Source organism: Onychostoma macrolepis, chromosome 07, assembly GCF_012432095.1.
Source record: "Onychostoma macrolepis isolate SWU-2019 chromosome 07, ASM1243209v1, whole genome shotgun sequence".
In the NCBI taxonomy this organism is placed as follows: domain Eukaryota; kingdom Metazoa; phylum Chordata; class Actinopteri; order Cypriniformes; family Cyprinidae; genus Onychostoma; species Onychostoma macrolepis.
Genome location: NC_081161.1, coordinates 15,353,705 through 15,371,147, shown reverse-complemented (window position 1 = coordinate 15,371,147; position 17,443 = coordinate 15,353,705). Strand labels below are relative to the sequence as shown.

Below are 17,443 nucleotides of genomic sequence, written 5' to 3'. Positions count from 1 at the left end.
CTACGCTCGCGAGAGAAGATCTCTCCTCAATGGTATTGACCACGGTACTGCAGACAGCAACTGGATCATCTCTGGGAACCAAACTTGGTTCCTCCAGAGGGGGGCCACGAGGAGAAGAGAGCATTTCGTTTCTCTGATTCGCCTGATAACCTGGGGTAGCAGGGCAATCGGAGGGAATGCATACAGACTAGGACGTGATGTCCCTTTAAGGCTGGAAGGAAGATCTTCAGGGCCAGACAAACAGCCATCATTTAGAGACCATTTATATGCAGGCGTCGCTCGTGGGTCGTCCAGGAGCCGTACGCCGGATTGCCCTCATGCAGAGTGCCCCAGCCTGAGCTGGAAGCGTCTGTCGTCCCCAGCTGAACGCCTGACTGAAACAGGCGAGAAGTTGTCCAAGGGGCCACAGCTTTGAGGCAGCGGCGGGTTACCTTGACATGAGCGCGGCCCAGGCGCCAGGCGTGGGATGGAACGCGGGCTTTTTGCCAATATTGGAAGGGCCGCATATCCAGCAGGCCCAGAGGAATGACTGAGGAGGCAGCCGCCATGAGGCTGAGCATCCTCTGAAATGCTTTGAGGGGACGCAAGGTCCCCAGCTTGAAAGATGCTGCCCAGTCGCTGGATAGTCAGGGAGAGTTCTGGCGTAACCCAAGCCCGCATTTGCACAGAGTCTATGATTGTTCCCAGAAAAGACGCTCGTTGTATGGGATACAGAAAACTCTTGGATGGGTTGATTTTCAACCCTAAGCGCTCCAGGTGGTTGAGCAACAACGACCTGTGAGCGATCAATTGCCATTCTGAGTTGGCTAGCATCAGCAAGTCGTCGAGGTAGTTCAATATGCGGATTCCCATCTGCCTCAGAGGGGAAAGAGCCACGTCTACGCACTTCGCAAAAGTGCCGGGGGCCAGGGACAGTCCAAACGGAAGGACTGTGTACTGATAGGCCATTCCCTCAAACGCGAATCTCAAGAATGGTCTGTGACGGGGTGCTATTTGGATGTGAAAGTAAGCATCCTTCAGATCCACAGACAGGAACCAGTCCTCGGGCCGAATTCGCGCGAGAATCTGCTTCAATATTAACATTCTGAATGGCTGTTGCATGAGGGCTCGATTCAGAAGTCTGAGATTGAGAATCGGTCTGAGCCCACCGTCTTTTTTGGGAACGAGGAAGTAGCGGCTGTAAAAACCTGACTCGCTGTCCGCTAAGGGGACCGTTTCCACGGCACCCTTTGCAAGAAGTGTGTGCACTTCGGCTCGGAGAACGTGAGATTCGTTGTCCTGCACGAAGGTCTGCACCACGCCTCTGAATGCAGGTGGCCTGAGAATGAACTGGAGCGAGTAACCTCACTCTATGGTTTTTAGAACCCAACTCGACATGCCTGGGATGGCTTTCCAAGCCGGCAGCCGGGAGGCAAGAGGTTCTATTTTTATCAACGAAGTATCGCCACCCGCAGGGGGAGAACTGACATTTGTGGACATCTTCGTCGAGGGCAGCTCGCCGTACGGGAAGCTGGCCTTCGTGAGTGTTTTTGCCTTTAGTAATGACTGCTCGCTGCCCAAAGGGGGAGAGCAGACGTATACGAGAGGCTTTACTGATGACAGTTCGCCGCATACAGGGAGAGCAGTGCCATGTGTGAGTGCAGGGAGAGGAAATTTGCTCTTTATTGTATGTGGGTCCGCTATCACAGTGATAGTTTGGGGCACACACTGCAATGACAGGACGTGCCCTGTTACAACACCTCCACCACTCAGAGGCATTCGAAGGGGTAGGGAATAACTGCGAGCTATCTTTGAGGGGATTCCGGCATCCGCAAGAATCATCCCTCTCCTCTTCACGTTACGTGAGGGCGGGGGCCCTGGCACTTGGGGAAGGGGGTACCTCTTTGCCAATCTGGGGCGCTGCTGAAGCCCCGGCTAGTATTCAGGGCTGAACTGGCCTGGCCAGCCGCTGCATAGGCTCTGTTGGCAAGCGCTGACGTCATCCTGCAGGGCTTTGAAGGATGCGTTGCCGTCTTCAGTCCACGGCTCGTCGGCGGAAGCAGGTGTGCAGCCACCGCCTCCTCGAGAGGGGGGAGCTTGCAATACCCCTTTTCCTCAGCGCCGTCAACAGTGGTGAGAGCTGCTGCAGTAGAGGGGTTCACACGTGCCGAGTAAGGAGCTCACCAGGTTTTAGTGAGCTCCTCGTGGACCTCTGGCATGAATGGAGCTGGTCGCTGTCGTGAGGAAGGCTGACGATGACCTTTGAGGAACCACTCGTCGAGGAGGCCGGGGGTGGAGACTGGGCCACGCAGACTGAGATGGAGGGGGAGCTTCGGGCTCTTCGCCGGAACACGCTGACTCGTCATCAAAGACATGGTCTCGTCGACGGTTATCTCCTCCTCAGATGCGCCGAAGGAAACCAGGCCACTCGGATCCAACGAGGGGCGCTGATCCTTGCGTCTGAAGCACACCTGCGGCATTAGGCACTGTGGGGAGAGTGGAGTGCGCGGGCGCTGGGCCGCCGCGGCACCGCTCGTGCCCAAAAGAGAACCCCCGATGTTCCGCTGCTTCTTCCTCCGAGGAGACGGGGGAACGGAGCGGGGAGGATCACCTTCGTGGAAAAAGCTACATTTGAATCAAAGTGTTTAGAAATTTGCTCAGGAATTTGCTCTTTTTCCTCGCCGGATGGCCGAAATTGTCCACTGACAGGGCTGGATTCGACAACGGGAGCGGTGAAGAGCAGCGTAGAGCAGGTAAGCTTCTTTTCTTCGGCTTCTTGCAGAGTCAGCGAAAAGATGGTTGATGAAATGGCGCTCTGGGCCGACTTATATAGCAAATCTATATATTTTAGAATTCTCTAAAATATATAGCTTGATTTTATTTCATTTTTTAATTGTTTTTTGGCAAAGTCTAATCAGGCCTTGTTTGCACCCTCTGTATTTGCTCTTGTTAAGTCTACTCTTGACTGTAGACTTTGACAGTGAAGCGCCTACCTCCTGGAGAGTGTGCTTCTCTTGGCTGGATGTTGTGAAAGGGTTTTTCTTTACCATGGAGAGGATCCACCAATCATCCACCACTGATGTCCTCCATGGACGTCCGTGCCTTTTTATGTCGCTGAGCTCACCAGTACGTTCTTTTTTCTCAGAATGTACAGAACTGTTGATTTGGCCACTCCTAATGTTCCTGCTATATCTCTGATGGATTTGTTATGTTTATAAAGCCCAACAATTGTCTGTTTCACTTATATGGAGAGATCCTTTCACCGCATGATGTGGGTTCACAGCAACAGCTTCTAAATGCTAATGGCACACTTAGAATCAACTCCAGGGGCCTCATTTATAAAATGTTGCGCAGAAACCATCCTAAAATTTATCTTACGATCATCTCTCAAATATGTGTGCATGTGATTCATAAAATGAACGAACATACAGAAAACACACGTATTCCTCTTTCAGATGTGAAATTATGAATCGCAGATGATCTTGAACTTGCGTGCAAATTAATGGTTTCAGCTCTATGTCTTGCAAACGACTCCTAATTAATGTCATTAACATGTAAAAGATCACCAGTCATCATCCATCTTCTTTCATTTAGAACAGCGAGCTGCAAGAACAGTACATTTTCAAAAACCTGTCCATGAAACAGCTTTTGAGTCAACTGTCCAATTACTTATGGTCCCTTGAAAAAGGGGGGAGGCACATATTAAAGATCAGAGTGTGCACTTTAAACACGTATTTACTATAAAACTGCAACTTGAACAAAGTCAGCAGCTAAAATAATAAAAAATGTGCCTGTGTCCAAATAAATATGGACCTAAATGTAACTGGAAAATAAAAGCGAATTACTTTCCATTAAAATAAAAAAACGGAAAGCTGCTTGCTTGATGTTTAAGAACCAATGAGGCTGAAAATATAAAATACTTTAACTTGTGCTCAGAAGATTAACGGAAGTCTTATGAGTTTGGAACAACATAAGGGTGAATAAATGATGACAGAATTTTCATTTTTAGGTCAACCATCCCTTTAAAGGTGTTGTACAAACATTTTTGTTCCTAGTACCATGACAAATATCACTCTTTTCTTGGGAAATCACACCTGTCTCAGTATGTGACGGTGCTAAGCTCTAGCCAATCAGAAACACTCAATGACGTCAGTGAATCATTTTGCATGTCAAGTTGACATGTCTTGGTAAGGGATTCAGAGAGAGATGTGTGGTAGAACAAAATGGCACACAGCACCCTTGGCTTAAAGCATACAAAAAGTATGATCTCTAATTCAGGATGCTGATTGGTTAATTAAGCACTTAAGCAGTGCTAAAATACAAGACAGTAACAATCAAAATGCCATGCTTTCACTGTTTAGCATGGACAGCTGTTTTTACACACTATAGGTAGATGGGCAAAAAGCATCTTATTCCACTGATGGCTACTCAAAATCAGACGTGTGTATACTAAAATTAAATTAAAACAAATATAATAAATATTTTATATAATAAATATTTAATTCTTCATTTCATACTCCCTAGTAACAGCTATTGTATGACATGAAACATATGTTCAGCATGCTTCTGTGTATATAATGCGCAACACCCACCTCTATTAACCTAGTTTAACTATCAGGGACTATATCCAAGATGACACATTTAATGAACTTGCTTTATAATATATTTTATTAATATTAATAATAAAAACTGTTCTTAATAAGGCCTCCGAGGTTATGTTATATTATGAATATAATCACAGCCTATCGTCCTTTATTACCTAAATAAAATGCAGGACACACTGCTGTATCCTTTACAGCTCTCTTGTGTAGAGTATTTATGGTCCATACCAGCCATTTTCACGCAACTCTTTTTATGGTCTATCCACCTTAAATCCTCAAGACAAGATCTTACCTCTTCTTCATCTCTTCAAACTCTATGAATCACGAATCACTTAGAGACTCTTGAATCGTTAGATTCATTAAATCTCGAGGACCCAATAATTGAAAGCAGAAGAGTCTGTACTTGGATGTACACCAGGGCTGGAGTTTTTAATTTTCAAATGTATAAATTAAAATTAGAACTTCTCGAGTTTTCTAATCCCCCGATTGGCAGAGAGAGAAAATGATTATTTGTTTTCCATTCATTCCTTTCATTGTTTCGTTAGGTGTTAGTCCCATCTAGTGGCTCAAAGCAAACTATATAGCTCATATAGGGCTTGGTTACCCTACAGCGCCCCCTGGAGGGCACAAGCGGTGCCTCCAGCCTTTGACAGTCCTGCAAGGTTTTAATGAATGAGCCATTAAACAGCAAATGTAATAAAAGTTTAGATTTTAATAATGCTTCTTGTTATAAATACATGATTATCTCGAACACTTCATAAATAAGTTTTAAAAAGCACCCTCTGTTTCAGATCACTTTACAGATGTCTATAAATACTATGTATTACAATAACAGTCTTTCGAAATGTACTGAAAAAAAAAAAGTTACATCTCTTGTTTTTCTGAGTGCAATCACAATTCAAGGTGTTTGATTGTGTTCTGGGTAGAGACAGCGCTTTTCCTTCTAATATACAAACCGTAGCAATTAAAAACAGATCCAAGAACAGTTTAAAGAAGCATGGAAAAGAGTCAATGTGTGAGTGCAGTCCTTTTTGCCCCTGTGGTGTCTTTAGTGTACATGAAATGGACTTTTATAATCATTTTAAATGACAATGACAAACGAACAAACAAACAAACGCACAATGATCTGAGTGTGTATCAGACTTCATATAAGGTCAGTATGAAGTATTATGAATGTATACAGTGTGATAAGCATTATGATACAGAAAGACTTTATATGGTCTTTTAGCATTTGGTCAACAGGCTTTTTAAGTCCATGTTGTGTTTGAATGAATGAATACACTTTAGCTGCACCAGAAATTGCCTACTTGATGCCAACAGTGTTGCTCTGGAACCAGATCCCTCTTATTATCATATTCATAATAAAATATGTATATAAAAAAGGCAAAATTTATCTGAGATCATAAGTCACTATGCATAAAGTCTCTGGTCTGATCAATATCAGTGCATAGCATTAAATTGGATTTTTTAAATAAGCTGTTCTAAAGGTGTTGGTAAATGTGTGTGTTATTTGTTAATTATTAAAGGGTAGGTTCACACACTCTCTGAGTGTAACGTTTATCTTCTCTAAGCTTTTCGTATGGTGTATTTGCCTTTCTGAAGTTGGGAGACGTAGATTTTGGTTTTGGTGCCATCTGTGCGCTTGAACCAGACCTCTCCGGTGCTGATCCCTGTTATCACGGCCCTGAGAGAAACACACAAGAAAACAGGGAGACCATTTCAATTGAAATGTTTTTGCAAACAAAGCCAAAGCGAAGACAGATGCGGTCTTATGTCTTATGCTCTACTGACTGTGCCGGGCTGTCGTCACTGACTTCTAGAACGACACTGCTGCCTTTGGAGAATCTCTCTCCATCATAGAAGAGAGCCCCACCTTCACATCGCACGGACACCTGCCTGTCTGAGAGACAAACAGACACGCACACCATCTTCAACATGTTACGCTTTAATAGCTCTATAATAATGCTCTAACTCTCTGTTTTCAAGACATTTTATGTCACTGTATAGAGCTGTCTAGCTAAAGTGAAACTGCTGTCATTAAATGGTCAATGAAAAAAAAGGTACATGTACAAAAGCTGTCACTGGGACGATACTTTTTCAAAAGGTACACTTCTGTGCCTTATTTAGCTCTGAAGGATGAAAATTAGTACCTTATCCTGTTAGTGTTCCAATGTACCGTTAAGGTACACTTTGTGCTAAGCTAAATTTTCCAGGAATGCTAAGAGGTTAAAGATATGTATTAGTACCTAAAGTGTATATATTAAAATGTAAATGGTACCTTTTGAAAGTGACAACTTTTGTACCTTTTTTCTCAGTGAATGCATTCAACAAGTTATAAAATGTATCTCTTCCAAGTAAATCTGTAAACTAGCTGTGACCGCGACAAGATGAGTGATCAGAAATGTTGATCAGTTTCCATTTCTGTGGCTGCATTAACTAGCTCTGCTTAACTTTGAAATCTAAATTCAGTACAATTAAGCACACTTCTTTTTCACAAGCGCAGTATTATAACAATGGTGTATGGTATTTGCTTGTGATTCTTATGATGCAAAGGAAGACAATAAAGAAATGGAGGGATGAGAGTGAGAGAAAGAGCAACATCTGGGAGAAATAAAAAGACGAATGAGAGACAGAGCAGAATCAAATGTTACATGTCAAACCATTTTTCTTAGAGATAGAACAAGACTCTAAATGTGACATTAAAGCCAAAGTAGTTTCAGTCGATCAGTCTGGAGTGACAGAAAGAGGGAAATGGCTCTATAAATCAAACGTCTGTATCTAACTTAATCAGAGGCCAGACAGATAGAGCTTGTGAGTGAGGGTCAGGGCTAATGGACGCAACTGGGTGTCAAAGGACAACATGCTTAAAGGTGCCATAGAATGGAAAACTGTATTTACCTTGGCATATTTGAATAATAAGACTTCTGTACATGGACATGACATACCGTGAGCCTCAAACACCATTGTTTCCTCCTTCTTATGTAAATCTCGTGAATAAAAAAGACCACTGAAAAATAGGCGAATCAGAACATAACACCGACTGTGATGTAACAGTCGGGATCACTAATAGTTATGCCCCCAACATTTGCATATACACGCCCATGTTCTAGGCCAGCCGCCAGACAAATCATCAGAAATTCTGCAGGTATTGTGAAGAAACAAGCAAGGACAACAGCGAAAATGGCAGATCACGGAAATAAATGTTATGTTCCAGGCTGTGCAGGGGATGTGAAGTGCGGGGATGGGTTGTAGAGCCCTGCACGGGCCTAAAATTTAGGCCCTAGCCCGGCCCTGGCCCGAGACGCTCAGGCCCTAGCCCGGCCCGTGTCCGACAGCTCATCAGAATTCTCGGCCCGAGTCCGACCCGAGCCCGTCTTTTTTCCCCCCTCTCCCGAAACAGCGAAAGAGTACTATTTTAATACTGTTTCAGCTATTAAAATAGTTCAGTTTTGTATGAAATGGCAAAGTGATTGTATTTCGTTTCGTTATTTTATTAAGTTAATTTAGAAAAACGTTTGGAGCATTTTTTTTATTCGTTAAATGTAAGTTTTGGTTTTTTAAAGTTACGACCAAGCGGCCAGCGGCAGACAGCGAGTTGATCATAGCCTATGTTTGATCAATTTAGCTTTCTCAAATCATCACGACTTCTCTAAAATTAAATCTATAATTATAAAACAGCTCCACAATGTTAGTTTAAACGCTTGAGCTAGATAAATGTGCACTGATGCATATCCAGTAGTTTGTGCGGAGAGTGGAAGCTGAAGCTTTACTGGACATGTAAGAACGATCACTTGCATTGGAAACATTTAAAAATACGCTGTCATTTTTGCTCATAAAGGTAAGAGTAAAAGGCTACGTTGTTCGGAACTGTAAAGGGTCTAATTTTATTTGTGTGCACTCACAATATCAACAAAACGTGCTTTTATAAAAAAATAAAACTAAAAAAAGCAGTTTCGGTTTTGAGCAGGAACGCTTCTGAAAAACCGAAACACAGCATATAGACTACTTGCCTCACTGACTTGATAAATATAGTATCTATAGAAAGCATTGAATTACTACTTTAAAATGAAATAATTCGAATCGAAAACAAAAACTCTTTCATTATAAAATCCCTAAAGATGCATTTCTCTCTAAAGGCGCATCCAGTGAGGAGATGGCGAGTCAGGATCATCATCAAATGTATGGCTGATCAAAATGAATATAATCAGTATTTAATACAGTAGCCATGTGTGCTCTCTGCGCGTATATGGGCACAAAAAAAGGAGAGAAGCTAAATGAGCCCGAGCCCTACCCGAGCCTGATCTGTAAAAAAAAAAAATGGCACGAGCCCAGCCCCAATGGACTCAGCGTGTCGGGCTCCGTCGGGACCCGACGGGCTTGCAGACCTCTAATGGGTTGATGTCTGTATTCAGAAAGGCACAGAAAACAAATAACACGTTCTAATAAACTGACGCAAGCCACTAAAGGGACATGGTTAGCTCCTTGCTAGCGGTAGCCTGTTACATTACAACACATAAGATTTCACTTACCACATAAACAGAGTAAGGAGAGATGACTGAGGATGATGGTGAATTATTTACAGATCCTGAGCACCACTGACAAGCATGATCTTGGAAAATGTGTGGCTACTGCCGCTCCATAGTATAAACAGAGTTTGTGCGATCGCGAATCTCGAAAGTGAAAGTAAAAAGCGATTTCAGTTCAGTTTCAGAAGCAGTTTTAGTGCCCTGCATATTAATAGCGGCTCCCTGATGCCCGCATTTTATATACAGTATAATTACCTGACGATATAACTGCGAGAGAAAGTATTGAAATATATATTTTCCTCCCTGTGTTTCCTTCTTGCTGTGAGCTACTGAAATGAGCCGCACTGGGAAACAGCCAATCAGAGCAGAGCCGCACTGTGAAACAGCCAAACAGAGCAGAGCTCAACATTATTATTCATGACCCTTCCAAATAAGCCAATAACAGACCATTTCATTCCAGGGAGAAATCCTAGGGTTGTAAATGCACATGTAAAACCGTTTCTGGAGAATTTTTGCCCTTACCTAGGCCACATACCTTCTATGTAGATATCAGAGAACAATTTAAAATATTGAATCAATGCATTCTATGGCACCTTTAAGCCTTTGCATCCATTTAAGCTAGAGGCAGACAGTAACAGTAACTGTTGTGTGTGTTTGTCTATGAGTGTGTGAGTATCCCTGAAGGCATGTTTACTAGGAAGTCTAATCATACCAAATAAAGACCTCATTATTTAAAAGCATGCATCAACACATACATACTCAAAAACAAACTTGAATCTCGAATTAAAAATGATTATACAGAATTATGTAGTTAGATTGTTAAAGATAGAGAGAGTCCTATATTGCACTATGAAATCTATGCCAATCTTGTCGTGAGAAAGAAATCACTGGTTAAATATATTTAGCCCAAGGCAAGGTCAGTGCACATGATTGCCTTCAATAAATTTACAATGAGATAATTCAGTCAGTTTAATGAGGTTCACCTGACTACCATGAGGTCCTTGACCTCCCAGTGTAGCTTCCTGAGAAAGACAGCAGAGCTTCAATAAAGTACTTAAATGAAAACAGTGCCATTTAATAACTGACTTACTGTCTGCTTTCTTCTTCAGAGGCATCAGTGTCGCTTTTGCCTGGAAGACAGAGAGATAAAAGTCACAATCCATCACCGTGATTGAAGGGCTGATCACTCATCATGAATACCTTCTTGATGGCCGTCCAGTCCTCTAGTATGTCAATGTCTCTTAGCATATACACTATGTATGGCCCTGAAAAATAGACAGACGTGTTGAGCAAGACAACTTCTTAAAACAGAGTGAGGATAAGAGGTATAGCATGTTGGTTAAAGTAGCCTGTTGGTTGGCCTAAAAATTTCTTTCCCAGAAAAGAATAAATATTCATACCATTTCAGGACACAGTTTTTTCTATGCCAATACAATGAATGTTAAGACAGATACATTATTTAATGAAATGAGCCATGTGTGATTACTGTATAATCAATCTGTTAATTGGTGGCCTTTATAACTTTATAAATCTATTTTAAGACCTTTTGAATAAAGTGTCAGATAAATGACTAATTAGTAACTGTTGGTGCTGGAACAAGATTTAATCCAGAAGGCAAGTGGTGATATAAGTGGTGACTAAATGAGAGAGGAAGAGATGGATCTCAATCTAAAGAGAATACTTTATTACCTGACACAAGAGCTGCCTTCTTCTTCCTGTCTGGGCGAATCAGGTGACTCCTTCTCTTACATTTCTTCATCCTCACTTCATCATTCCACCACTCTGAATGATATAGGGCAAGTTTGTGTGTTTATGGATCTTTTGATTTCAAACATGTCCTCCTTCAGGTTGCAGTACACTTGTCTTTTTGCTGTGAAATCTTTATAAAACTAAACGTAAGAATAACTGGACAAAAGATTTACTTGATTATACAGTATATACATAGAATAATCACATTAAAATGCACCAAATAAGATACATCAGGCTTTAGACAAGCGTTTTTCTACATCTTATCATTACATTGCATTGCATTATATTTTTTGCAGAGCTTTGATCGTAAAACTAAGCATATGAATGTAATTTTATTAAGACATATTATTGGGAGATATAGGCCAAGTACACACTGCAGCTAAATTCGGTTGTTAGTTCACCTTTTACTCCTTAATCGCATTCTGTACACACATAATTCACTAAAATACGGGAGTGACAACCGCATTAACTCCTGAAAAATACAGGTAGTGACAACCGCATTTACAGAAATTCTATGCAGTGTGTACAGAACTGAACTGAACAACTAGTTGTTAATGACGTATTTGAACGTGCATCAGAAACGAGTCTTCGTCTGTATGTGAGATGCAAGAAAATAACAATAAAAGAAATCTTAACCTTAGCACATTTGACATGGGGCTAGTTGCGCTCACGAGCCCTGTGGTAGTGTCAGTTTTGCCAGATCTTCATAGAAAAAAAAAAAAACCTCACACAAGAACAAGCAGAAAAAACACTAAAACACCAAAATGCTTTAGGTTTTATAACACCAAAAAAAAATATATATATATATCTCATATCTGCAGCAGACCACTTTAACTCCATAAAAAGCCTATCTGTATGAGCTAAGACCAAACAACATGCCTAAAAACACTTGCAAATATGAGGACATGGCAACACTGCAAGACAGCGCTCTCTACAGCAGCCTCCCAAGCATAAACAAAATGCGGCAAGTCTATTAGCGGTAGTTTAGTTAAAATTGATGGACATAAAGAGTCTTTAGCCAAAAAACTGCAGGATACCAAACCACTAAATTCTTCTTCACTCCTGCAAGACGGCAAAATGTTGCTATGGTTAAAAATGTGGGAGTAAGTGCTGTTCCGTACACACATGACTGTATGTCTGAGGGGAACTTAGTGTCTTTAGAAAAGTTTAGATGGTATTTTTTCTTTTCATCTTGCCTCTGTGGCCATGTACACACTGCAAGTTTCAGGAGTGACAACCAACGCGGGAGTGAGTCCCGTAAATTATCATTCCATGTGCGTACAGAAAAGCAGTCACTCCTTTGAAACCATAGCAACATCTTGCCGTCTTGCAGGAGTGAAGAAGAATTTAGCCATATGGTATCTGCCACTTTTTTGGCTAAAGACTCTTTTTGTCCGTGGATTTTAAGTAAACTACTGCTGATAGAAGTGCTGCGTTTTGTTTATGCTTGGCGGCAGCTTTAGAGAGCGCTTGTCTTGCAGTGTTGCCATGTTCTCATATTTACAAGCGCTTTTAGGCATGTTGCTTGGTCTTAAAGATAGGCAATTTATGGAGTTAATAAAGTGGTCTGTTGCGGATATGAGATATATAATTTTTTTGGTGTTATAAAACAAAGCATTTGGGTGTTTTATTGTTTTTTGTGATTGTCCTTTTTTGTTGTTTTTTTTAATATGAAGATCTGGCAACAGACACTACCTGTCCAATCCTGTGTCAAAATGTGCTAAATTAAGACTTCTTTCACTGTTATTTTCTTGCGTCTCACATACACACGAAGATACATTTCTGATGCACGTTCAAATACATCATTAACAACTAGTTGTTCAGTTCAGTTCAGTTCTGTACACACTGCGTAGAATTTCTGTAAATGCGGATGTCACAACCTGTATTTTTCGGGAGTTAATGTGGTTGTCACTCCCATATTTTAGTGAATTATGTGTACAGAACACAATTAAGGAGTAAAAGGTGAACTGACAACCGAATTTAGCTGCAGTGTGTACGTGGCCTGTATAATGCATATAAAATTCATAAGTGCAGCGCTGCCTTGTTTACAGCGGAAACCAAGAAAACGCTTTAAGCGCCACCTGCTGACAGAGAGTGAATCTGCATCTCATTCAGCTCGTCTGCTGTTTCTTTTTCATGCAGATTTCACAAAACTGAAGTCAGACCATTCTGTTTTTGCTTCTAATTTCGAAATTATACAATCTAATTTAGATTAAAAACTGCTCATGTTGCAGCATCTTTGTTTGGATCATGATTAAAATGCAGTGGTTGCCTCTAATTTTAAATGGAAAGAGCACAGGCAAAGCCTTATTTTGATTATATGAAGAGATTTATTTTATTTGTGTTACTTATTTATTTGCTTTGGGGCTTGTTTTAAAATTTCAATTTAGTTTTTTGTTATTTACATTTACATTATGTTTAAATGTTGTTATTTAGCAAACAATTTTATCCAAAGCGACTTACAAATATGGACAATAGAAGCAATTAAAACCAACAAAAGAGCAATAATATGCAAGTGCTATATTAGTATATTATTATAGTGTTATATTTCAATTTCACAAAGAAACATGCAGCATTTTGTCCAAGCAATAATAGAAGGACACATTTAATTTATAATTTGTCTTAAACTTCATTTTGTTAAAAGAAAAATTGTGAATTGAATCGAATCGTTAAATCAAAATCATGAATCGAATCGTGAGTTGAGTGAATCGTTACATCCCTAACATATAGTGACAACTGATATTTATGTGACAACTGTATTTTATGTAAGTGGTCTGTTATATGGTTATACAGAGTTCACTGATTTACATTGCAAGCTGTATAGCACTGTTTAAATTATTTTAAACTGTTATATGTTCATTCACTGTTATATGTTTATTCACATTATTCGCTGTTTATACATAATCCAGTTAATACCATCATTTTACTTCATTATTTTTTCATCTGCTGTTGTTTCATTGCAGGATGATGTTTATTTTATGTCTGTTGTGCAGCACTTTGCTTAGAACTTGTGTTACTTCTAAGGTGGTATATAAACAAACCTTGACCTTGAATTACAAAGATCAAAGGAAAACCAAAATATGAAGTAAAAAAAAAACTGTCTTGAAATAAATTGACGAGTCCCATTTTCTATTAAGGTTAGGGATCCATGTGTGTATGTGTGTGTGTGTGTGTAACTGGTATTATCTACATTATGTGGAACAATGTCCCCACAAAGATGTAATACCAGTAAATTCTGACATTGTGGGGATATTTTATGGTCCTCATGAGGAAACAAACTTATGAATTATATAGCATTAAGATTTTTGAAAATTCAAAAATGCAGAAAGTTTTGTGTGAGGGGTAGACTTAGGGGATAGAAAATACAGTTTGTACAGTATAAGAATCATTACACCTATGGTTTGTCACCATAAAACATGGAAACCAGTGTGTGTGTGTGTGTGGTACCTGAGGTGATGTCAATGCTCTGTTTGTCCTCTTCCAGTCTGCGGATCTTCTCCAGCAGTTCTGTTTTCATGGCATCAAATAAGAGTGTCCTCTCACTCTAGAGAAACAAGCATCTCATTACATACACACACTGACTCGATATGATTCATGATCATTACTGTAAACAAACACAACTGTATTGGCAGAGACATAGAAGTATTTATTTACAGCAGTGCTTTTTCACTGTGGTGTGTTTTTTATGTGATACTTATAGATTATGGTAAATGTGGTATGTGCATGTTTGTGTGTAAGAAACATATTTAAATGTTCGATTATTACTAGGTAGGTAAGTAAGTTTGTTGAATCATACAATAGTACTATGGTATTATTATGATACCAATTTCATAATAGCTTTTTGTACCATGACATTTCTGATACCCTGGAGTACCGTGTAAATTTCATGGTACATGAATATGGCACATTTAATACCATGGTGTGTTACTTTTTGTAAAGGATACTGCATCTAATGGTGCGCGGAATTAAAATGTTTTTCAGGAGTCACGGCAGTAGAGGCGGAGCAACTATAACGACACGTGAATAATCCTGCCCACTTTAAAGCGGTACTAAACTGCAGTGGAAACGCAAACCGAGCCGAACTGAGCCATGCCGTGCCGTTCTGAACCGTGCCGAGCCGAGTCGTACCACACAGTGGAAAAGCGGCATAAATATGTGGGTCAGCTGAGCCATGTTACCTCTAGATGTTGTCTGGCCCCCTGGACTTCACATTCATGTTTGTGTCTGACTACCTGCAGACAAAGTTCTCTGTACACACCTACAGGAGAATAAACAGTTGACCTGAGACCTGTGGTTCATATGTAAGAGAGATATCATAAAGCAAATTTATGTGTCCTGATGTGTGTCACCTGCCACTTGTGTTCTCTGCTGTAGGTTCTGCTGCAGTGTTGCCAAAGGTTCTCTGTACTCTCCTGCCTTTCCTGTCAAAACCTCGTCTAGCTTCATTTTAACCTGGTTCAGACGTTCTTGAAAAAGCCTGAAATTAAAGAGGAAATCATCTATAGAGCTCTAGAATATAGTTCTTAAAACAACCCAATTTGTCTGAACAATTCCCTATAGAATATACTATTGTTAATAGTGGCCATCCACCCCAGATGACGGCCCTGTTCCTATTGGTCAAAAAAATGAAATGCCACCCAGCCTAAACCAATCAGAAAGACGTATTCTTACTTGTCTTTTAACTCAAAGAACTGTTTTTCCAGGTCAGACATTTCATCTAGGCACTGTAATCGTCTTCTCTCACAATCTTCATCATCCATTTCTAAAAAAGAGAAAATTCACTTTCATTCAATTTTGTTCATTCTTTTCCTGTCAATTCCAGTCAGTCTTCACATTCCTATACTTCACATCACTATATGATCAATTTTGGCTATTCGGGTGCTATTCTAAAAAACTATGCAGCCAAGTTACAAGATTTGGCAGGATTTGTCAAATAAAATAAAAAACTTTTGAAGTAAAACAAAATGCAGTGCAACCAATTTGACAGCTGCTGCAACACAATTGCAGACAGTTAATAAGAAAGCATTCGGCAAAATTATGCAACATTCAATCAGCAGACCTGAACTTTCTTCCTCTTCCTCCTCTTCCTCCTCTGGCTCACTCTCCTCCAGGTCGCTGTCCCGCTCCTCTCCACTCTCCTCCATTGTCTCCTCTGCCTCTCCTCCCTCTCGCTCCTCCTCCACCTCGCCGTTAGTTTGAGGAGCCTCCGGGTCAGCCTCTGTCTCCATCTCCTCCTCTGGTTCTCTGGCAGCCGGCTGAGCTGGCATGTCTGTTTATAGCACTGTATTGAATAGTATTATAACAGCTGCAAGATCTCAAGGTGTCTAATGCAAATTAAAAACCCACAGTAATATGAATTAATGTAATATAAACTATGAACATAACATAAATTATAATTATACATTTATTATATATATGATTAAAATCATTTATAATTTCATTTATATATGATTATAAATAAAGTATTTAATTAAATAATAAAATAACAGCATATTTTGTCATGTAATCTCCAATTTTATTTATTTTTTTATATTATCTTATTTATATTTATCTTATCTGTATCTTTCTAAGCGATATAATGATTTAAAACGTTGTAGCATTAAAAATCAAAAAGCACCATCCATTAGCACCGGAAGATGTGAAATGATGTGCATTTAAAAACAACTGACCAGACTAAAGACCTTTAGATGACATTAGCAACTATAAAAGCACCGTATCCAGAGACAGCAGGAGCTGTTTAAGGCCCTATTAACCACTTTATGTTTAATTAGAAAGAGGAAACTGCATGCACTCGTCTGATACAGTTCGTAGTGTGATGAATTAGCACTCTTCAGTGGGATTTATGAGATCAGGAGCGTGTTCACAGACTCGACGTGTATCATGTACATCCTCTAAAGGCCGCACTGCACTGACTTACATTACAATCTCATTACTCATTCTCCACATCTAATAGCTCATACATTATATGATGTGAGAGACTTTAATAGTTACAGTTACGTGCTGTTCACATATAATTGCGGATTGAAGTTAGTTATAAAAACTCGTTTTCCAACTGAACAACTTCACACTTCATTCGGAAACATAGTGTCCAGTATAATGCGGTACAGTAATGTTAACGAACAAGAGTGGAAAAACAAACGGTTGCGCCTCTTAAAAAGCCTCAATAACAATGTAGTAATAGATTAAGTTACCTTACTTCGTAACGTTGTATTGAATCTCTTAACCGCTCCATGAATGTTCGCAAATTAACCGATGCAAGACACAGGATAACAATACACGACGATCTTACAAACAAACTGCGTGAAGTGCATAAACAACAGCTAAACAGCTTACCTTCTCGTCGATTATTGTTTAAGTCATGAAAAATATTACATATTGTCGACTGAATTTGCATATCAGGGCAAGTTGACATCGGACAAGTCCACTTCCTCGGCGTTTATACGTTTGTTGAAACGTACTACCGTTTTGAGGCGCTAGCCAATCAATGAAGACCTCGGTGCTTCTGAGAACCAATAGAAGCTCGACGGTGAAGAATCGCAGTCTCATCGATTTCTGTAAGGTGGTCAAACTGGCCAATAGCAGAGCGGA

The 17,443-nt window shown here is 40.2% G+C and overlaps 1 protein-coding gene across 3 annotated transcripts; it reads right to left on the bottom strand.

Moving 5' to 3' along the window:
• Positions 1–5,272: 5,272 nt before the first annotated feature.
• On the bottom strand, positions 5,273–17,305 carry brms1 (BRMS1 transcriptional repressor and anoikis regulator). Of its 3 annotated transcripts, XM_058783197.1 has the most exons (11): positions 17,189–17,305; positions 15,915–16,136; positions 15,527–15,617; positions 15,205–15,332; positions 15,034–15,113; positions 14,303–14,399; positions 10,796–10,888; positions 10,307–10,371; positions 10,197–10,236; positions 6,372–6,480; positions 5,273–6,264 (listed from the first exon to the last, which is right to left on the bottom strand). In XM_058783197.1, the coding sequence occupies exons 2-11, from the start codon at positions 16,120–16,122 to the stop codon at positions 6,147–6,149; spliced, it is 1,029 nt and encodes a 342-aa protein (XP_058639180.1). In that variant the 5' UTR covers positions 16,123–16,136; positions 17,189–17,305; the 3' UTR covers positions 5,273–6,146. The 3 variants fall into 3 exon arrangements, with proteins under 3 accessions (XP_058639180.1, XP_058639183.1, XP_058639182.1); XM_058783200.1 differs by lacking the exon at positions 6,372–6,480; XM_058783199.1 differs by lacking the exons at positions 5,273–6,264; positions 6,372–6,480 and adding an exon at positions 6,488–10,128.
• Between the last annotated feature and the right edge of the window lie 138 nt (positions 17,306–17,443).

Coding starts and splice junctions, on each gene's coding strand:
- brms1 (XM_058783197.1), bottom strand. CDS start 16,122: ATGCCAGCTCAGCCGGCTGCCAGAGAACCAGAGGAGGAGATGGAGACA. Junction 15,618..15,914: donor GGAAGAGGAAGAAAGTTCAG/GTCTGCTGATTG, acceptor TCTCTTTTTTAG/AAATGGATGATGAAGATTGT. Junction 15,114..15,204: donor GCAGAGAACACAAGTGGCAG/GTGACACACATC, acceptor ATTCTCCTGTAG/GTGTGTACAGAGAACTTTGT.